The sequence below is a fragment of the Colletotrichum abscissum genome (assembly GCF_030869225.1).
Source record: "Colletotrichum abscissum strain IMI 504890 chromosome Unknown Scaffold_4.1, whole genome shotgun sequence".
NCBI classification, from domain to species: domain Eukaryota; kingdom Fungi; phylum Ascomycota; class Sordariomycetes; order Glomerellales; family Glomerellaceae; genus Colletotrichum; species Colletotrichum abscissum.
The window spans coordinates 137235-157418 of NW_026850320.1; the positions used below are offsets into that span (position 1 = coordinate 137235).

Sequence of the window (20184 nt, forward strand, 5' to 3'; positions counted from 1 at the left end):
TCTTTCAAGGTCTCCATGAACTCGATGTCTTCCTCGGTCAAACCATGATTCCTCGCTAGCCTAAAGTTGATGGTCCGCACTTTTTGAAGCTCATCTTCGTCGACATCACAGCCAACTGCGCCCACGTGTTTAGTAAACCTAGCTTTTGACGCCGCTGGTGGTCTGGAGAAAGTAACCTAGAGCTTTCTGCGTTGAATTGATGTCTTTCGTGTCGTCACCGAACTCATGCGTGCTGATGAATGCTGTTATTGGGAGGGGCCTGGTAACATCCTACAACAACTCAAATCCCTTTCAGATGATGTCTGATATCTTGAGTAAGTCTTCGATCCCCTCACTTTTGAAATAGTCCAAGTTCCCGAGTACAGACTTGAATTTTTTGTCTTTATCCTTGATTTCCAAGGCTCCTTCATTATTACGTTTTGTAGTCCCGCTCTGTGGCGTCGGCGGATACAAGATGTAGAGATCTCCATGATAAATTGGCCCTGACTGTGAAGCGTGTGGTATGGTATCTTGCGGTATCATGATGGGGTTGAAATGCGCGGGATAGACTAATGTTGTAATTGTTGCCTGTGCTGCAATCTCATCCTCATCTCGAATAATGTCTCATCTCGCCTTATGTAAGAATCTAGAGAGGACCTCGGAAGGTTCTTCAGATATCTCGCTCGATTGATCTGAATCAATGCAGAGTCATGTGTCAAAAGTGATCAGCGATTTGCCTCGTTTTCTTGCCCGGTAGTCTGTAAGCCACGATTCTCGCTCAAAGTTTCATATGGAACGACAGAGCTTCAATCTAATACTCTTCCTAACACAGCAAGATATATGTGACATTTCAGATTTACATAAGGCTATAGAGGAATGACAATGAAGTCGTTCTTGATTGCAAGATGACTCTGAGGCTTTTAGACTTTGCCACACACGAACGCCAACGTAGATACTCCATAAAGCCATTCAGCTAAGATACATGAAGGCTAAGTTGATTAGTCTCTCCATCAGACGTGCAACATCATGGCTTGATAGAATCAATGGCTATACTTTACTGTACCGATGCAGTTGGACGATGTCTTTCGTTCATTTATAATGTTGACACTAATTCAAAGATTCGCTAAGCCTATCATACAGAAGTGAAGATATATGCGAAAAGAAAAGTGCCCTCGAGAGACAAAATCTTGTACGAATAGATATGGGATATGATGACTCAGCAGTGATAGATGAATGAAGTCTATATATGACATTATGGGTATAACTAATACAGATGACCGCCCAAAGCCCAACCCGCTATCATTAACAGAGCACATTGAGAAGTTGCCTCCCCATTAAACATAAGAGATCTGATACTGCAATGTAGAGCCCGATGTCTCCGTAGGCCTGATCAGTAGATTGGCCGATATCCGTCAACGGTCCTTCAAGCAGGCTGCTGACAATTGGCTCTTGCGCCTAGCGAAAATGTGTTTCACATGCTGCCCACGCTCTGTGCCCTCTCTTTCTCAATTGTATCGATCGAAAGCGGCCTTCCATTGACCTTCTTCACTCCCGAGTGACCTTCCATCTCCACAACGACCGTTGTTACTGTCTCCATCTGGATGCCTTCCATCTGCCCAGCCCGTCTCCTTAGAGACTCCTGGCTGATGCTCCGATGTGCTCCACTGCGACGACGATCTCGCTTCATGTCACCCGCACCACGTCCCCGGCGGAATAGCTTCCAGAGCCAGCCACCGGTACCCTCATCCGCAGACAGGTTGTTAGGTGCACTTCCAGCGCCCTGTACCCACACCATGTTGCCGTAACGCCGGTTAGCCGGTGTTCGCATGAAGGCGAAGGTCTCGATACCTGTCTCTTCGAAGTCTGGGGAGGCATTGAAGATAATGACATGACGAGTGGTGGAAAATAGCAGAACATCAAGCCAGCCGTTGGATGCAATCATTGCACCGGCGAGGCAGAAGTAATCCAAGGAAACAGACTTTCCAGCCATTGTGATGACACGACCTAACGCCAAAGGTGCCGTACACAGGATGTAAATTATGGGATAGATGAGGAAAGCAGGGTGATGTCCGGCGTTGCTTGGATTGGACGCCGATGCAGCTTCGCCATGGGAGCTCTTTGGTGGCCCAGACTGGGACATTGTGTGGGCGTGGCTGAGTTTACGACCACGGTTGCTCTGGGAGGCAGAAGACGTTGTGTTGTTGGAAGAGGAGGGTAGTTGAAGTGATGGGTCGGTGCGTCGGATGTGGTTGAAGATGAGTATGTAGAGGATCGCAGTGATGAAGAAGGAAACGAACATCCACAGGTAGTGAAGATAAAGACGCATCGCCTCATATCGGACATTCACCCAGCACTATGATGAAGTTAGCTCGAGCTGATATGTAGACACAATGACATAAACTTACCCATGCAGCGGCACGGACGTAGAGGCCACCGTTGTCGGCTCCATTGTTGGTGATGATGACGCCGGCTATGGCCAAGGCGTAGATGAAGAACCAAACAGAGCCGATCATGCACCAAAATGCCCAAGTCGGGAGCTTATAATCTCTGACAACCGACAAATAGGTGTGTATGGCAATCGTGGTGATAAAAGCGCTGGAAGCCAAATCGCCTGTCGAGATGAACCAGCCCTGCGCCCAGCATGTCGTGCTCTCTACGATGATTCCACCCTTGTTGAGCCATGCCGCATTGAGCAAGAAAGCAAGAGCTTGCTGAATATCGGCCAGCAGCAGGTTGTAGATGAGCATCAGGAACTGGTTGGGTGCGTCCCTTTTGACTTTGCGCTTCTTGTTGCCAGGGTACATCGTCTCCGGAAGACCCATCTCTTCGGCCAGGACGGCATCCGCATTCGGCTCATCAGCCATGCGCTGTGGCCGGTCCGGGCCCGGTGCAAGATACCATGTTATCAGCCGATAGGTCAAGACTAAGAAGAGTGCTGTTGTTGTGATGAACGAAAGGAAGCCGAAGAAAGAAACGGCAGTTAGGCCCCGTTGCAGAACTTCGGGAAGTGGCGTCAATGTTTGACTGTTCGGGTCCAGTTCCATGGCGGGCGGTCAACGGCGACGGAGCAGCCAGGTGGCGTTTCGGGATAGAACGGGGTGGGTGGTTCGGGTCGCCGTTAGACGACTTGTCTTTACCGAGCCGTCATCCAAGCTTTTGGCGCAACGCCCTCTCCGATGGCAATCCTTTGTTGGTGAGTATGCCGGCTGACGCAGAGGTCGACGGTTTCGTGCAAAAGACGTTGTAGAAGTGGCTGCAAGCCAGATCATAAATGGCCTTGGTCTCTAGAGATGGGCCAGACCAGACGGCGGAGCCAAGGTCAGTCATGGAGGCCCTGTCCCTGGCATAATCCTTAGCTTGAATGGAATCAACACGACCCAACTTTGTGAGGGGCGGTTATTCAGCATTCGAGTGACTAGGTGATGGGGATCATGTCGGTAAAGACTACTTCCGTAGGAGCGAACAAATCGAGGAAGATAGGAATTCAAGTGTTAGCCGGAGTTCCACCTCCCCTAAATGGAAGTATGACCGGGATGCTGGGTCCCTCTCTCAACGTAGATTGACAACCTGGAGATTTGAGGCAAGGGCTCAAGGGATGATTTGCGCGCCCATTCATCTGGATCTGGGGAAAGAAGATTTGTGAGCGATTCACAATTAGCGGTATGTTATGATCGACAGCCAATTGCTCTAAACTTTCCACGGCATCGTACCAAGAGCCGTAATCACCAATAACTCTAGGTAAAAGACAACGCGCTTCCCTTGGAAGTTCAACGAATCCAGCAAAGATGTGTGTCTTGTTGCACTCAAGTGGCCGCAGTAGCCTCGACTCTTTGACTACTTCATTTCACTAAGGACGAGCCTGTCAGAAAAAAAGTCAAGACAGGGGCTCAATGGGCGAGAAGGGAAGGGCTGCCACGAGGTCTGGCTGAGCTAGAACTTGACGAACTCATGCTAAATCGCTAGACCAAACCTTAGCTGGATACTATGAAGCCCGTTGATTGGTGCTTTTCCGACATAATCAGGGGTGGGATCCTTCTTGGAACCACCGGCATGATCACCGAAATGGGTTGCACGAAATGCTAGCTTTCATTCGGGTGTCCCTGCGTTGAGTAGACAAGTTAGGCTTCTGCAGTGGCACGATTATTGTAAGCTAGAATCTCGTTTGTGGAGTTGCTCATTGCATCTTTTGTCTCATACGTTATTTGCGATGCTGCTTGTCGCCCTGTCCCCGCGAACTCCATCGTCGCCATAGAAGCTCCATAACGATTCTTCAGCTCAAGTTCCCACCGCCCACGTCCTGGGTTCTGGCGCTAGGCTGAAAACGGCGCTCTTTGACGAGACTCGACAGCGCTAACACGATGGCGGCGTCAAACTGCTCTTGGCTCACAAGCGAGCCGTCGTCTAGATTGTTTCGAAATGTTCTCTCTCGTGGACTAGTCGCGAGAAAGGCGATAATCTCGGTCGATGACCGTTGGAACTAATGAGGCAAGAGATGCGTTCGATATCTGATTTGCAGGCCTTCAACGTGGTGTCCAGGGACCAAATCCGATATACTCAACGATAGCTTCGGCATCTGAATGATGCAACCAAGCACCTTGCAGGGCAGTTGGCGTGCGCCACTGAAACGGTTATCTCGCTGTCTTCCGAGCTGTCAGATTCGACCGATCTCACCACGAGGGAAAAAGAAAAGAGAACCGTTGTAGAATCTTACTGCCCGAGGGACACATCAACTCATTCGACATCACATAAAGAACTTGCCCATTGACGTCTTTCGTAATGAGCCCCAGAAAGAAGACGACACAAATTGCTACGTAACAATTCATTGGGTTTTGGGTACGTAAATCGCCAGTTCTCGACTCCGTGTCCGACGGATTATTGCCGGACTTGCCGCCATCGCGAGTTGAGCAAGTGGAGTGGCGGCTTGCTGTTTGCCAGCTGAAGACAGCCCTGTACGGCCGAAAGAAATCATGCCCCCGGCCCTATCCTGGGAGGAGGCAAGCATCGTGGGCTTCGGGTCGGATCATGTTTGCATATAACATCCGCCCTGTAGTCGTTCATGACTCTGTCGACCCGAAACTCTGGAACAGGGGGGATAAGTAAGAGTTCCAGCACCGTAGCCACGCGGTGATGAAGAAGTAGACCAGCTAGGACCTGGGATTCGTGATCATTTTGAACTGGGTACGCTCAAACTGGGTACCCTCGAACCCTGACCTAAGCCACCCTGGAGAGGAAATTTGCAGGGCAAAGGGTCACAGCTTAGGCTCTCGCAATAAAGCTAAAGACAAGTTACGTTAGCTTCAAAACCCTTAGCGTCCAGCCGCACTGCAGGGGACATATCCGGTCACTTGACCTGGATCGCATTGGTTTCCTCAAACAATCTCCCCCAGCAGCAGGGCAGAATTTGCGAGGCTTGGCTGTAATTCGTAGAGTGCAGATGCAGAGATTTGTTCCAGCAAAATTATTACGGGATAATGGCGGTGACGCAAGAGATTGGTTGCAGGATTGTGACTTCGCAGGCCAGCTCTGGAATTTGTCTGCGCATTGCCTGGCCGCTCTACATGCGCGAGCAATTCCTGTATCAAATCGCGAATACCCGTCATGGCTCTGAATTCTATTTCATCGGATGAAAAATCGAATCGAGCCGCGCATAGACGTCTCGGAGAATCTTACTGCTTCAACTCGGAACAGAGTGAGAACACGCAAGCGATTTGAGCACTTACCACCTGGCACCTGCAAGCTTGTGCGTTTCTCCAGTCCTGTCCAACGTACAGGTCTGAGCTTTAGCTCAACAATCGGCAGCCTCGGTTTATGAAGATGTACGTACGTGGCGTACGTGGCTTGACTGAAGTCAAATATCTGAATTGAAAATGCATGATTCGTGGCGGGTGATACTTGACGATCACAGTGGCATAACGGCCGCTTCAAGACTGACTAGAGTGACTAGACAGCTGAGTGGCTTAGGACTTCACGACAGAGGGTGAATTTAATCCTGCCAGGCATCATTCCTTCGTCTCGGTATCCACCCCGAAGACTCGAATCTTGCGAGTACACGTGCACCTTGAGTTTTGTGTGTTGAACAAACTTGTTAAAACAGAAACGGTACCAATACTCGATGCCTAGCGTATGAACCTTCACTGCCGTAAATGTGAGTATCCACGAAATAATGGAAGGGTTGCGACTCACAAAATGTCGTTCATAGGTAAGTTATATTCATATATCGGTTATTGTGAAGTCCATGCTGCTTCCACAAACACAGTAAACATTATACATTTCACAGCCCGTGAGAAGCGAATTCAGGCTTTTAACAGCTTACTCATAGTCTTCTCGTGGGTAGCCTGGTATTGCCATAGCTCATACGTCTCCTGGGACCAATGGAACATTGTATCGATAGACCGTGGCAAAGGCTTTGCGGTGAATCTGATACACGCCATTCTCGAAGTTTATCTAGTATCTTTCGCGTAGCTAGTCCAAACCCACCGAATTGGCCATGCCTATCCCTCATCCTATCCCGTGATACAACCCTCGGCAATCTGAGGCGAGTTTGGAACCATATCTCGGCTGCCCAGGCAGGTGAGGTAGAGATCCCACCGGAAGGCAAGAAGCGTGCCCTGCAACTATTTGTCACCCGTGCGAGAAAATGGGTGTGTCCAGGTCGCATAGACGAACGCACTGAGGCCTTGACTACACACAAGCATAACAAATGCACGCTAGGTAGTCATTTGGAACATATCGAGCATGTAGTGATTTTGTAATTCAATATGAGCCAAGCAGAATGATAAAGAATGTCGGCGAGTTCAATTCACATGATTGTCATCCGTTGCGTTGAGTCATAGACTTACTCCTCTTGATCTGAGAATATCCAGAAAGTACTACTTGTGCAATAAAATCCATCTCTATTCGAATACTATTAATCTAGACTTGTTGTTCTAAGTACATGAGGAAAGTAGGGTATCGTGACAGTTTGCAAGGATATCGCTCTTCTATTAGTGAGGGGGTGTATTTCATAGTAGCGGATACTGAGCAGAAAGATTCTTTCTTTGTCGTTCAGAAATGACTAAAGTAAGTATGAGAATGCTTTATTCTGAAGATATACTGTTCGCAAGAAGCATTTAGTTTGATCGATCAAACATGCCCCGGGATTCGCTTTCAAATAACTCGATATGCCTTATTCTCTATCCATCTAGGATCGCTGAGGCGCGGGACTCCTCACAGGTAACGCAGGAGTGGTATTTCGTGCCTATTGTCGCATGTCTGAATGCGTAGCCGTATTATTACCTGACCCAGAATTATGCCCTTACGTTTGCTCGTGAGCATGTGAGGCATAGTTTAAGACCCACTAGCTCTGGTCAAAATGATTATGCGATGTTGAGAATGTAGGCATTTTCTTCTGTGACTTTAAGCCTGGAGTCTTTATCCATCATTCTGTGTATACTCCGTTGTTAATAAACAGAGAATCAGTGAGAAAATTCACAATGACCTGAATTAATGCTAAGTTATGCAGCAATCTCATCTTTGAAATGTAAGAACTGATCTCACATGCAGTTATTGAAACCTAGGATTAGCTATGTGAGCGAACGAATCTCTTTGTTTCAGTTAGGAGTAAGGCATAATGGTTCGAAATTCAAGATTATAAAGCTAGCGGAGTCTTGGTCACTGAAGCCCTAGAAGTTCCCAAAAGGAATACGTGTGACCTACTTCTTGACTTCGCACACCGGAGATACTAGCGCAAGGAGCCAACTCCCCATTAAGTTCGAACTTCATCGATAGTTCCAGTAATCCTGCTTGCCAGTGGTCCCTAGCGAACGTTTACCCACAATAGGAAACTTCGGTATAAATGCCTGCACTTTAATGCTAATTCGGCTTGGTTGGAGCCTTGGGAATCCTGATCATGAATGGCGTTCCACCGGGCTTGGCTGTTGAGCTTTCTGTAAATAAACCATACTATTGACTGGTAATTAAGTAGAGTTGACATACATACTACAGATTTGGAAGTCATGACCGGGTTCTGGGCCGGCCAAATGCAAAGAATTTACAACAGAACGTCGCAAGTGCCTTGAATTAATCAGTCCATAGAATGGTCAATCGGGATGACTCGAGCATCATGCGTTTTCAGGCCGAAGATTCCATCCTTGCGCATCGTGAACCACTTTGAGCCCGTTCTTTTCAACCATCGATCACTGGCAAGCAGACCGTCGGCCTAACTTCTCGGCACTGCCGCTTGGACGACACGCCGACTTTCACTGCCCCGACTGCACGTCTATGAAACTTTGACAGCTCTCAGACATCATCAGATTAGAGGTACAAACTTACACGTCCCTAGCGCATACTAAGTAGTAGATTGCGGTCTGTGGCATTGACGCTTCTGCACCTCACCAAGCGCCGACCGCACTTTGCCGCATGTCCTGTGACAATTTCGACGCGCCTAGATGGTTTCTTCAAAACAAAGGTGCCGCTAAAACTACAAACAATATGTATCCACCAACGTCATTATCGAGATCGGGGGCAGGGCCGGTCTACCTGCGAGAAAGCAGCGAGGCTCACCAGTGATAGTGAGGTCCAATGTAGTTTAGAGAATGTATTGTGCATGGAGTTCTGGGGGTTCTAGAATATGAATCACTTTCGTGTGCCACCATCCCGGTGTAAAATCGTACGGCCTGCCATCACTACTTCAGACCCTGCGCATCTATTTGCAAGTACCGCAATATCAAGATCCCGTATCTACGAGTCACTTGAGTCCCACGTCATCGAGAAAGGCAGAAACCCCAGGTGTTCATATCAGGGAAAGAAAGGCTGTACTTGTCTATTTCAGAAGAATGAACCAGGGTAAGCGACGGGCGTACTTCTTCGTATACCACGTAGGAGACATGAAAGGAGAAAGCTCATTAGTCGCCAAAAACATATGACCTTTCCGTATACTAGCTCGCATTTGCACCGCGCTCCTCAACAACGCCGGCTCGGCTCAAACATCGGCCCAGAAGCCTGCCGGGATAGCGGGATTGAGCACATCCTAAAATGGTAAAGTATTCGTACTCGAGTGCAAGTCTCGCTGTCACATCAAAGCGAGTCAGGCGAAGTCTAGACTCTTGCGAGAGCGTAAGGCATAGAATTGAGGATGGTCGATAACCTGCCCTCGTCACGGGGGAGAGGGGATCATCACGATCAAGGAACCGCAGTATCTCCTGTCAAACAACTGCCGTCAACTTTTACTTGAGTAGGTGAAGGCAGATACGAATTGGATCATCATCGCACAGCGGCTGGTCGGAGATAGTTTGTTGTCCGTTGATAACAATAACCCGCTGATAAGCTTGCCCACACATTATCAGTGAAAAGAGCACGTTCCAGACACCAAGTCGACTCTAATTCTATCACTACTATACAAAACAGAATCGGTACGGCAATTTACTCCCACCAATGAGCTACCGCATACGTATTCTCAAAAGGGTAAGTAAAGTGTCCAAAGGGTCTGTGGAGAGTCTGGTTCTGACCACGGACTGGCCTGCTGCCGGCCTGAAGTGATCCTCAGCCCTAGGAAAGGTCCGCAAGAGCCTAAACAGACCAAATCCTAGAGCATGCGGCGCTCAGTACCAGGTGCGAAACCGAATCAACTGCCCAGGAGCCCGACTCACCAAGGTTGGGTGCCGATGTGGGGGTGCCCCGGACGCCAAGACAGCAGTTCTTTGTGTCCACCTCTGCGCTCCCCTCTCCTCCGATCCCCCAGTGCCCCTCCCACGGCAAGGGTAAGTGACTCCGACCCGTCGGGAGAATCCGAACTAGAGTTCGAGAAAGTCGGGAGAACCCAGGACTCAGGCCGAGGCTGAGTTTGGTGCAGCTGCCACCTGAAGAAAATGCTCTACAACTTGATGCGTTGCTGGACCACGCTCCGGAGGCCGTGTGCCGGTTTTTAGACCGTTTCATTGATTGCCCAGTCTTGTCGGCGCTTCCATCATGGAAAGCTTCGTCTTGAGCTTTGTACTGAGACTCTGCTTGTGGTGTACCAAATTTCTGGGATGTCAAAACTCGATGAAAAACGAAAACGTGCAGCGGTTCCCCGTCTCTCATGGTAGCAAATCTTCTACGTTCTAGAAGTTGAACCTTTCGGTGTCGAGTGGTACGATGCATACGGGTGAGGGAGCCCTCGCGAGGAAACCTGCCATTCTTCGTATTCTTACCTAGTGTGTTACATCTCTGCCTGCACCTGAAAACGTGCCGACGACGCATAACAACGGGCAGGACGCGCAGTAGCACCTCGTGCATCACGATATTGTCTGCCCGGTCAGCAGAACCGTTGAAGCCAAACCAGCCACAAAAAGCCATGCGGCCAGAACCCCGGCGGCACAGTGCCGGCTGACCCGTCGAGGGACTGACGCCTACTTACGCACTTATGCTATCAAAACGAAGTATTTGAATGCAGAACAACAGACACGCGTTTTCAGACTGTTGCGTCTTTGGCAATGAATAAGGGCTCGAATTTGTCCCAGAGGACCGCTCCGTAGACCGCAAATGAAGGCTAGATTATTTGGTAGGGAATACTGAGCGGAGCAACCGGAGCTTACGGTTAGCGTAGCGCATGTCACCACGCAGGGGAATCAGGGACATTCCTAGTATCTCCCACGAGATACTACTGTTGCACACAAAGGGACTGGAATACGATTATTCCAAGGCTTATGTGGGATGTTGACGCCTCCACAGATGAGGGACCGAGAAACTCACGTACGGGCCGCATGCCATGGATTTAGATCCAGAACTACATCGGGTTGATGTATCAATCGCCGCTAATAGGAGCTATGACACTCACTCCTCACAAGCAGTCCAAACACTCGATTGGCTCGCAACTTCTCCACTGCAGAGCTTAGGCCCGTTACTGTCTCTTTGAATGATCCCGTTTGGGGCTTAAAGTTTCCCCCGGTGTACAGAAACGGGCTGCTAGGGGAGATGGAAACCATACAAGTGTGGGATGGGGGTGCCACGCACTCTGCTCGGCAGGCATCGCTGAATTCCTCGCGAGAATCTTTCTGGTGAGGATACAAGACGAAACATTAGGAGATGTTCGTTATTACTAGTTTCTCCAAAGGCTTTAGGCGGTCCTTCTGCAGCTTGCTACCGTACCCTGCGAAGTTTAGCCCCTTGGAGTGACGATCGTCTCAAGTATGCTGCATTTGCTGGCTGCGGCGAATAATTCAAGCGACGGCCTCCAGCAATGTCCGGATGTGAGGAAACACTCTGGACTTCGACCGCTGCGGATACTCATTATTCGCGGTTAAGGTAGATGCCGGACACCATGCGCGCCGGTTTGCGCTATGGCAGCACTGTAGAAGAGCTCATACCCGAATGTCTTGGCTTTGGCTGCCACAAGATCTCTACTGTGAGCTCCTCCAGTCTGATGGCCACTTTCTTGGGAAAGTTACGAGGATGACGGTGCCAGCAAAGCGGTAAGCTCATCTGAAAAAATACCATCGACAGGCCAGACTGAATATTCGACTGAAGTAGCCCAAACCCAAAAGCGAGTCATAACACCGTCGTAAGGCTTCCTTCAGAACCTAATCCACGAATGGCAGTCCAACCCTACTGCACAGGAGCCTATTAGCAACGCCTCAAACCTTAAGCCTCCCTACATGTGCACTCGGCCGCATCTGACCTTCGTCAATCCGAAATCTACTTATACCAAGGCACGCCAGCTGATACGTTCCATGGCCCATTGATCTCAGGATCTCATCATTCAGCACATGTCACCCAGCGTTGATATTGAAGGACACCGGCATCGACAAGAGGTCAGAGGTCCTCCTCCACCGTGACACTCCTTTGGCGAATCCCCTCTTCGAGATGGACGACATCGACTCCACAGTCATCGAGACGTCGAGCAGCCCGAAACACGAGATCCGCCCCGAGCAGATCATCAGCCTCATTATCGCACCTATATCGTCTTGCCTCCTGGCATACCTACTTCGTGAGGGAATCGTTGCTGCTAGGTTATCGACAAGATCTAATGGCTTTCAAGGTCACCAGTGGTCCGCGATTAAAGACTGGCGTCCGTTGCCATGGACAAGATGGCGTAAGGGGTGACATTTCGAAAAGAGTCTGGAACCTTTTGGGCTAAAAGAACATGTCGCAGTTGTGTTATTCACCTACCTCTTCTCGTGCCTTTTCGTCTTCGGATCATGGGTCTTCCAGCTTTTATTTCTGGCTGAGCTTCGCATGGATTTCATACCATGTTCAGCTGCGGGCATACTGTGTCTGACTGCCTACGTCGTAATTAAAGTAAGTTGTAAACCAAGTCCGTCGTTGGTATCATTGCTAAATCCGTCACAGGCCGTACGTTTACTGGTCATCCAGGCTTCAATCCCAATCGTTGAATCTTGGCCAATCTGACTCTTCAATCAGCTCGTCTACCTTTTCATGGTTGATAAAGCGGTAAAACTCTACCCCAAATAACCCCCCGATCTCAATCACGGCTAACGCCTTGACCAGCATGTTATCCGAGGCACTACCAAGTCTCGTCTCAAGTCCAAATTGTATGTATTCAATGCGTTTGTCATGCTGGGTATGTCCATGTTCCGAGCCCAGTCGCCAACATCCCTGACCGATTGCCATTAGCTGTATACGGCATTATAGCAACGTTCAACTTTGTCTCGTAAGTATTCTCATGCTCTGTCCCCGAAACATACACTAACACCTGTTGCTCTGCTAGTCGAGGGTCTCGGTACGACAAGGAAAATGATGTCTGCAGTATCGGACTGGAACGCACCATCCTGTTGCCCGTCATTTTCTTTGACGCTGTTGTCAACGTGTATCTGACGTCTCTGTTCTTGTTTCCACTACTGAGTAAGTCATGTGGCTCCTCAGTCTCTCTGAATCTGGACAAGCTCTGACACCGGGTCATTAGGATTACACTCGATTCAAATATCGATGATGAAGCCATGGACGATGCATGAGAATACCCTTCATTTCTCTCGAGTTCCGCCCAACGTAAGGCTACGGAGACTCGCATTACGAACGTTTGCCGGTGTTATCGGCACATTGGCCATTAGCATTGCGTAAGAAGCGATAAATGATGTGAAAGCATGAAATTCTTGATTGGGCTAACATCGATCTCTTCTAGCAACCTATCAGTGTTGGTCGCTCTGGAAGGCGAGATAGTTTGGCTTTGTCTCACCTGTTGCAATACGGACAGTAAGTTTACTCCGTACCTTCCCGCTTCGTCTTCCCTCCTCGCTAGAGCCGTTCTGCAACTTTGATCAGACTCTAAAATTTGGGTAGTTCTCTTCACCGCATTTGTCATTCATTGGATCAACTCTAGCGGCAAAGCTACTCCAATATCCAATGTCGAAGTTGCTCCTACCCCAGCCCCGCCGCCATCATCAAGAGAGCTGGGCGAAAAAGAAGTTGTGACCTTCACTGAAATATTTGATCAACGACGAAAGTCGTACGACGACCACGAGCCATAGTTGCATTCTTGTTCTGGTCATGGAATGGCTGGGCAACGTTCCTGAGGAGAACGCACCTACATGTAGCCACCGGACCTCTTTATGAAAACGGCCTTGTATCGAACATATGATTCCCCCTCATGGATAAGCGTATTGTTTTCTCAAATCTGGGTGGCACTGGTTGGAAAAGCATTGCATGAAGTATTTGTTCGTCGTTCACTGCTGTAACTCAGCTTTCATCGTATACACGGGTTCAACTTATTGCGTCAATCAGGGTGCAAGAAAGTTTACTTACGAAACACATATCATCAAATAAAACCGATACCTCTGCCTATGTTTCACAATAGTCTGCATTAACCATTGCACAAAAGCGACACTCCTCTTGGTACCAGGTAGGCTGCAATAGCTCATGTCGGTCTCAAGATTGGCAACTAGGCAGCAACAGCTTACGTGTCGTTCCATTGACGACATCGAGTAATTTACATCGTTTTTTTGTAGTGTTCAAGCGGATATTCAGTTACTTTGGGTGCCTGAACTGCCAAGTATGAGAGGACAAATCCAACGTCGTCAATTAGGCCACCATGATTGCATTGACTCGGGAGTCTCCGACGCTTTGAAGGCAGCCATATAGAACGCGGTATCATCGTCAAGACTAGGTTGCTGATTTCGCACTTTCATGCTGTATATCTGATGCACTATATTAAATTTACTTTAAGCATGCCGCCGGCAACCCTGGGCTGAGTGCAAGTAGCACACTGTCAATGCCCTCAGGCTTGCTTCCCCGCCGCCAAGAACACCTCGGTCTTGATACCTAGAGGGGAGGCCGTGTATTCTGCCCGACGAGCGACCGAGTTATGCCCAAAACAATGTCTCACACCCTATACGCCACCGCTGCCATTGTATTCTACACTGCCATGGTTTTACTCTCAGCGCACATGTCTTCCCGAGCCGAACCGCCTAGCCGGCCGGCAGTGACCATGCCGTCCGAAGCACTGTCGTCAGCATTGGAAGCCGGACATGGCCAAAGACGTTGTCGATGCGTGGAAAGACGAGCAGAGCACCAAGTTCGTAAAGCACTAAAACGCGAAGAACGCCTCGTCGCCGCTTTCAACGACGCAGGACGCCTACTCCTCAATCGCCGTACAGCCTTCGGCGTGGGTCACTGGACCACAGTCTATGGATACCCGAGCACCGGGGGATGTTATACGCTAAAGTGCGACGGTGTGGAACTCGACTTCTTGGGCTTGCGCCGCTTCGAGCACTCATTCAGGTCAGGAGATCCGGAAGAGGAGGATGCGCACTGCGCAAGGATGATGAAGCTTGGGCCAAACTGGTGGAAGAGCCTGACGCATTATCTGGTCAACCAGTCTTTTGGGAATTCCACGTGGGAAGATGCTGTTGTCATTGCTGGCTATCCAGCAGCGGGTGGTCTCTGGCTGCTGAAGACCACCAGGGCAGAGGCTGCTAACGCTGGAGCTGCGAGAATTCACAATGCGAGGCACATGGAGGAACGGTGCCAGATGATCGAAAATTGCGGCGGGAGATTCTACAAAGAGGCCGATGAGGTTCCAGAGCTCGTTGTTAGGATACTGGGCGTACACTAGATCTATAGGTCAGGGTGAATAGCACATGCTGTATCATGCGGTATGGCAGTATGTGCTGAACGGAGTAGGAGGTTCGTGAATCTGCGTTGTTTGAGTTTGGCCTATCCATTTGCCTGTTTTGAGAAATTAAGTTCTGTGGTTGAGACACATGGCGGCTTGTCAAGCAGATATCCCCCGATCGTGTCACCATGACCGGGTGAGATCTTTCCCCCGCCGCTGATTAAGTAGCTGCCACTGGCCAGGTAGACTCCCAGACTGTTGACAACACAATGATGAAGCACCCGTCCGGGGAAAGGGTAGGTATCGTAGCATTTCAAATTCCAAGGGCTTTGCCTACCGCATTTGTGCAACACGTGTATAAAGTTTAAAGGACACTGTGGTAATATCGATAGAAAGCTCTGGGCAATAGAAAGACCAAGCTCTATTTTTATCAAACCATCTACTGCGACACACTTCCTGTCATTGTTGTCGGGGAGTTTGAATGACTAAGGCAGCAACCAACAGACCATGCCATGCTTCTGGGCCAGGCTGCAGGCATAAGCAAGTAATCTCCTATCCAGGCAGCCAACAAAGCGGGAGTTGGCTGCATTTCTCGGCGAAATAGGCATCAGTCGGCGGTTTACTAGAAAACCAGGCAAGTGACCGACTCGGCCTCGCGGAATAAAGTTTCAATTCCCCGAGATAACCTGCGGCCTCCGGAGTGCCATTCGCGAAAAATGACCATGAATGTTTTCACTGCCCCTCTACAAATATTGCTCAAACCGTCGCAAGTATTATACTCCATATCAATTGCATCTTACTCCTATGTTACTATCAGACTAGTAGCCTGGGCTGTCGAGTATTATCGAATCATGACGATCATACCATCTTCAGACGGCTACGACGATGACGATTCTCGCTGCTCCTATTGCCGCGGCTACAAGGACGCGATAACCCCGGAACAAAAGTACAGAACCTCGTTCGGGATAAGATCCGGCACGGCGGTGCGTGGATGGCCAAGCCACGGTGGGATTTTCTTCCTAGACGACTGCGTTGGCGTAGACCTCGAATTCCTTCAGCTCGACCGTTTCGAACCCACATTAAGATCAGAAGACCAGGCGGAGGAAGATGCGCACTGTTTGAGGATGCGCATGCTCGGTGCGGTGTGGTTTGATAGCGAATACCCCCGCGAACTAGAAGATTATTCCAAACTTGGCGACTACCCAATAACGTCTCGACGAAGCGATCATGTCATTGCCGGGTACCCATCCACGGGCGGCGCTTGGGTTCTCCGGGTCTTTGAGGAAGACGGTCGCAGCATGGGAGTTGGTCGGATAAAGAACGCGAGAAACATGGAAGAGCGGTGCAGGGTCATTCAGAAGCTTGGTGGGGTGTTTTACGAAGACCCTTTTGAATCACCCGAACTGGATCTTCGACATGAATTTCCAGACCCGAGGAGGAATGGAACTGTGGTATACCACATGATACGGCACATGGTTCCGGAGAAGTTGACATTGGAGATACGCCAAAAGTCACAAGAAGTCGAAGTAGACTATAATTAATTAATGAATCGCATTATTGGTTGGGATTTCTCCTCTGCACCAGATATTCGGGCCATTAACACGTGAACTGGGAGGCAGAAAAGTCAAGACTCGGCCCTGCCGGAGCACAGGCGATCTTGCCAAGCAACCAGTTCAACTGGACATTTCTGGCCGTGAAAGGGCCGGCGGTCGATCTATGGATACGGAACATACGCTTACAATTAAGTTGTTTCCAGTTGCAGTGGAGAAGGCGGCAACTAGAAAAACTGCTCGTAAAAACATGTGCTGTTCTTGAGGCGGGTGAGACAAGGAGTGAAATGCCACTCGCCTGTGGAGGGAGCGAGAGTCTAAACTTGGCGGGGTAAGCGAATTTCTACTCGCCCGCGTTCCATCCACCTGGATTGGCTAGACCCTGACCTGTATGAGAGGAATGCTGATTGTCACATCGGCAATTGCCTTGCATCTATCAACTCTCCTATTAACCTACCGCCCGGTGCTGATTTAGGAGGTTAGAATTTCCGATGCAGCTCCCAAAGCTTCCAGCGAAAGCCGCATACATCCATCTTCGAAACCCAGCAAGGCGCAATGCCCTGAGTCTGGAGATACTAGAAGATCTCCGCACGCAGCTACTCGCGCACCTCACGTCACCATCATCCGGCAGAGTTTTGACGCTCCCTCCCTTTAGACCCCCAATCTTGCGAGAGCTCGAGAAGGCAGGCTCATCGTCTGACTCGGGCGACAGGAGCTCGTCAGGATACAGCTGGCTCGTCGATGCCGCAGAATGGAACCGAGAGCGAGCCGGGCTCCCGAACGTCCTCGTCCTCCGAAGCAGTCCGGGGCCAGTCTTTTCGTCGGGTCATGACCTCAAACAACTGGCCTCGCTCTCGCGTGTGGAGGTGAAGCGCACGTTTACTCTCTGCGCCGAAGTCATGTCTCTCATTCGCCAGAGCCCGGCACCCGTCATCTGTCCCATCCATGGCCTCGCGACGGCTGCCGGACTCCAGCTCGCGTTGTCGACCGATTACCCAATCGCCCTGTCTACCACCAAGTTCCAGCTGCCCGGCGCGAGCATAGGAATACCGTGCACGAGCCCCGTGACGGCCGTATCCCGGCGCCTACCACCAGGCCAAGCTTACCGACTTCTTCTCACAGCCGAAGCGGTCGCCGCTGACGACATGCGAGGTGCTGTCGATGTGGTGCCGACGCCCGAGCATGCAGAGTCCACGGACACGGCGGCTGCCGCCTTCGAAGGGCGCGTTGCGGAGGTGGTGGAGAGACTTGCGGGGTCAGGGGGTCAGCCGATGGCCCTCGGTAAATGGGCCTTTTGGACACAGCTCGGTATCAAAGGTGACGATGTTGACGGAAGAGGAGGTGATGGTTATGAGGATGCGGCGAGTTGGGCCGGACGAGTCATGGCGCTTCATGCGGGAAGTGCTGATGCCCAAGAAGGAATCGCATCCTTTATTGAGAAAAGCAAGCCGCAATGGCAGACTTGAAGACCTGGGCGACTACGTTGGCCGGGACCGGATGGGATACTAATGTCGAGCCACAGCCTGCAGAGACGGCTCCGCCCCGGTTCAATTCACGGGGTGCCCCCGCCCGGAGCCGCCGGAACCCACTAAATGAAAAATTCTGTTCGAAGATCTCGATGTTTTTACATGACAAGCAACAAAAAACCCTGACTACTCGCTTCCAAGTGCAAAAGGATGACCAACGTGGGGCTCGAACCCACAACCCCCAGATGACTATATCTCATAAATGAGAAGATAGAAGTCTGATGCGCTACCATTGCGCCAGCCGGCCGGTATCCACGATTTGGACTGATGGTGAGGTCGAGTTCCTGTGGAGTTGTTGATTTTCAGCTCGAAATGCAACTAAGTTCGATCAACTTCACAATTTTGAGCATCTCCATCCCACAACTCCACTACTCGAGAACCAGGACATACCTAATCCTTCGTGTTCCCTCATTCCTTTATATCCTTTGAGTCGATTTCCCCCGTAGACACTGTTTAGATGAGATGATTCTAAATTTTAACTTGGAAACACATAGCATAGAGGCACTGCCCACACCTACGGAGTTGACCCGACTACATCCCTAAGCATAATAGGCTGTGTATGCTTGCCGTCATCAAAACTCTGCCTCCCAATCTCCCTGAAGCCGTATTTTCTGTACAAAATAGCACCCGCGTTACTAGCTTCTAGAACCGTGGGCACAGCTTCTTCATCGCTACGGTCAAGCCCCCATTGAATCAGTCCCCTCCCAACACCGCGACCTCGAGCGTCAGGACATACGCCAAGCCAACATAGACGCCATCGTTCAGCTGGATACATGTTCTGGGCTTTGTTCAGCTGAGACATCAACTCCTTGACCTTGCTGGCCGGCAAAGACCCGACCAAGAGCCGATACCAGTATTCCAAAGCAACTTGCAGCATCATGAGACCTAGAGGCAAGAGTTAGCGGAGTAGACATTTCTGCGGTCTAACTGAGTTGAGGCTAACGTTTGCGCAGGCTGTTAACCTGCCACGACTTTGCTTTTGCGGACGTGCCATGTCGTTGCCAAATGCCGAGGCCAACATACTGTCCCCCTCCGGCTTCGGACACGTCCCTAGCGACGGTTATCATGGTACCAGCCTTTGCCATCTCATATCTGAGAATGAGTCGCCATATCACACGAACGTTCTCAATCCTGTTGTCGTGATGCTTGGTGAATAGCATCGAGAAAGCTGGATCATCAACCCAAATGCGGCACGCAAGTTCGATCAGCTCGTCTAGTTGGGTAGGTGAGACATCTCGGAGAACGGTTATGGAGGTCATTGCATAGAGTATGTGCCAGAGCGATCAAGGGTCGAAAGGAGAGAGTGAGCTCAATTGTTCTCATGCAATAAGCCACCTATTAAATGCGGGACTGAACAAGTCGGTGAGGGGAACCTGAGTATGCAATATTTGTATGTGGCCTGTTTTCTTGGGCCTGGTATGACCTGCTTAGCTTATCAACCACGCTGGGGCTGTGGATTGGTGGCTCACGTCACGGAGAATCTTTTCAACGATACTCAACCAAAGTCCTTTTTTGTTCGAACTCATGAGGATAAATGTAGGCCGCTGCATACCTGTGACTCGCACTAAGTGCACCGTTGCCATGTGCAAGGCAGGGTCTCCCTTTCCGGTTATTTGAAGGATCGCAGAAGTTGGAGACTGTTTTTTTCTTCTTTTTCTTTTTTGGAACTTACAGCCTTTCCAAGGTTTGAGTCGTTTCCGTGGTTGTTGGTAACCACAGAAATCCCATAGAAATGTTGAATGAGGCTGTACTCATATGGAAGCCGGACTGAGAAGCTTTAGGCAACGGTATTATGCTTCATTCGTCTGGCCTAGACCACCTCACCTCAGTGCAGTAGTGATACGCAAAAGAAATGCTTTTGGGCTTCTCGCCTCTTGAAGGAGCGCTACAGTCAATGCGACCAGCCAGATTGGTGCGACACTGATCAACGCCATCGCCGCCACAGACCTAGAAATGAAATTAGGTTGTAAATCCGTAAGATCCTCAAGGAACACAGCGTGCTATTGTTTGGCCTTCATGAGCACGCCTGCTCTTCCTCAGCTGCTATTTAATATCTTCAGCCTTCTGCATCTTGTTTGGTTCAATCGAATTCAAATTCTCCAGA

General features: G+C 49.9%; 6 protein-coding genes across 6 annotated transcripts; 4 read left to right on the top strand and 2 right to left on the bottom strand.

Annotated features, from left to right (window-relative positions):
* Window positions 1-1450: 1450 nt before the first annotated feature.
* CABS01_01976 (uncharacterized protein) lies at window positions 1451-3023 on the bottom strand (the record flags this gene model as incomplete). The annotated part of the gene is made up of 2 exons (XM_060535355.1): window positions 1451-2332; window positions 2385-3023. The coding sequence occupies 2 exons, from the start codon at window positions 3021-3023 to the stop codon at window positions 1451-1453; spliced, it is 1521 nt and encodes a 506-aa protein (XP_060395660.1).
* Window positions 3024-11307: 8284 nt separating this feature from the next.
* CABS01_01977 (uncharacterized protein) lies at window positions 11308-13421 on the top strand (the record flags this gene model as incomplete). Its single annotated transcript, XM_060535356.1, has 10 exons — window positions 11308-11408; window positions 11685-12028; window positions 12089-12234; window positions 12358-12387; window positions 12445-12517; window positions 12571-12607; window positions 12665-12798; window positions 12860-13010; window positions 13076-13146; window positions 13234-13421. 10 exons carry the CDS (start codon window positions 11308-11310, stop codon window positions 13419-13421), a joined length of 1275 nt encoding a protein of 424 aa, XP_060395661.1.
* An 845-nt stretch (window positions 13422-14266) lies between these two features.
* CABS01_01978 (uncharacterized protein) lies at window positions 14267-15004 on the top strand (the record flags this gene model as incomplete). The annotated part of the gene is made up of 1 exon (XM_060535357.1): window positions 14267-15004. The coding sequence occupies one exon, from the start codon at window positions 14267-14269 to the stop codon at window positions 15002-15004; it is 738 nt and encodes a 245-aa protein (XP_060395662.1).
* An 851-nt stretch (window positions 15005-15855) lies between these two features.
* On the top strand, window positions 15856-16545 carry CABS01_01979 (uncharacterized protein; the record flags this gene model as incomplete). The annotated part of the gene is made up of 1 exon (XM_060535358.1): window positions 15856-16545. The coding sequence occupies one exon, from the start codon at window positions 15856-15858 to the stop codon at window positions 16543-16545; it is 690 nt and encodes a 229-aa protein (XP_060395663.1).
* A 500-nt stretch (window positions 16546-17045) lies between these two features.
* On the top strand, window positions 17046-18020 carry CABS01_01980 (enoyl-CoA hydratase/isomerase; the record flags this gene model as incomplete). Its single annotated transcript, XM_060535359.1, has 1 exon — window positions 17046-18020. The coding sequence occupies one exon, from the start codon at window positions 17046-17048 to the stop codon at window positions 18018-18020; it is 975 nt and encodes a 324-aa protein (XP_060395664.1).
* Window positions 18021-18594: 574 nt separating this feature from the next.
* On the bottom strand, window positions 18595-19339 carry CABS01_01981 (uncharacterized protein; the record flags this gene model as incomplete). Its single annotated transcript, XM_060535360.1, has 2 exons — window positions 18595-18965; window positions 19024-19339. 2 exons carry the CDS (start codon window positions 19337-19339, stop codon window positions 18595-18597), a joined length of 687 nt encoding a protein of 228 aa, XP_060395665.1.
* Window positions 19340-20184: the final 845 nt, after the last annotated feature.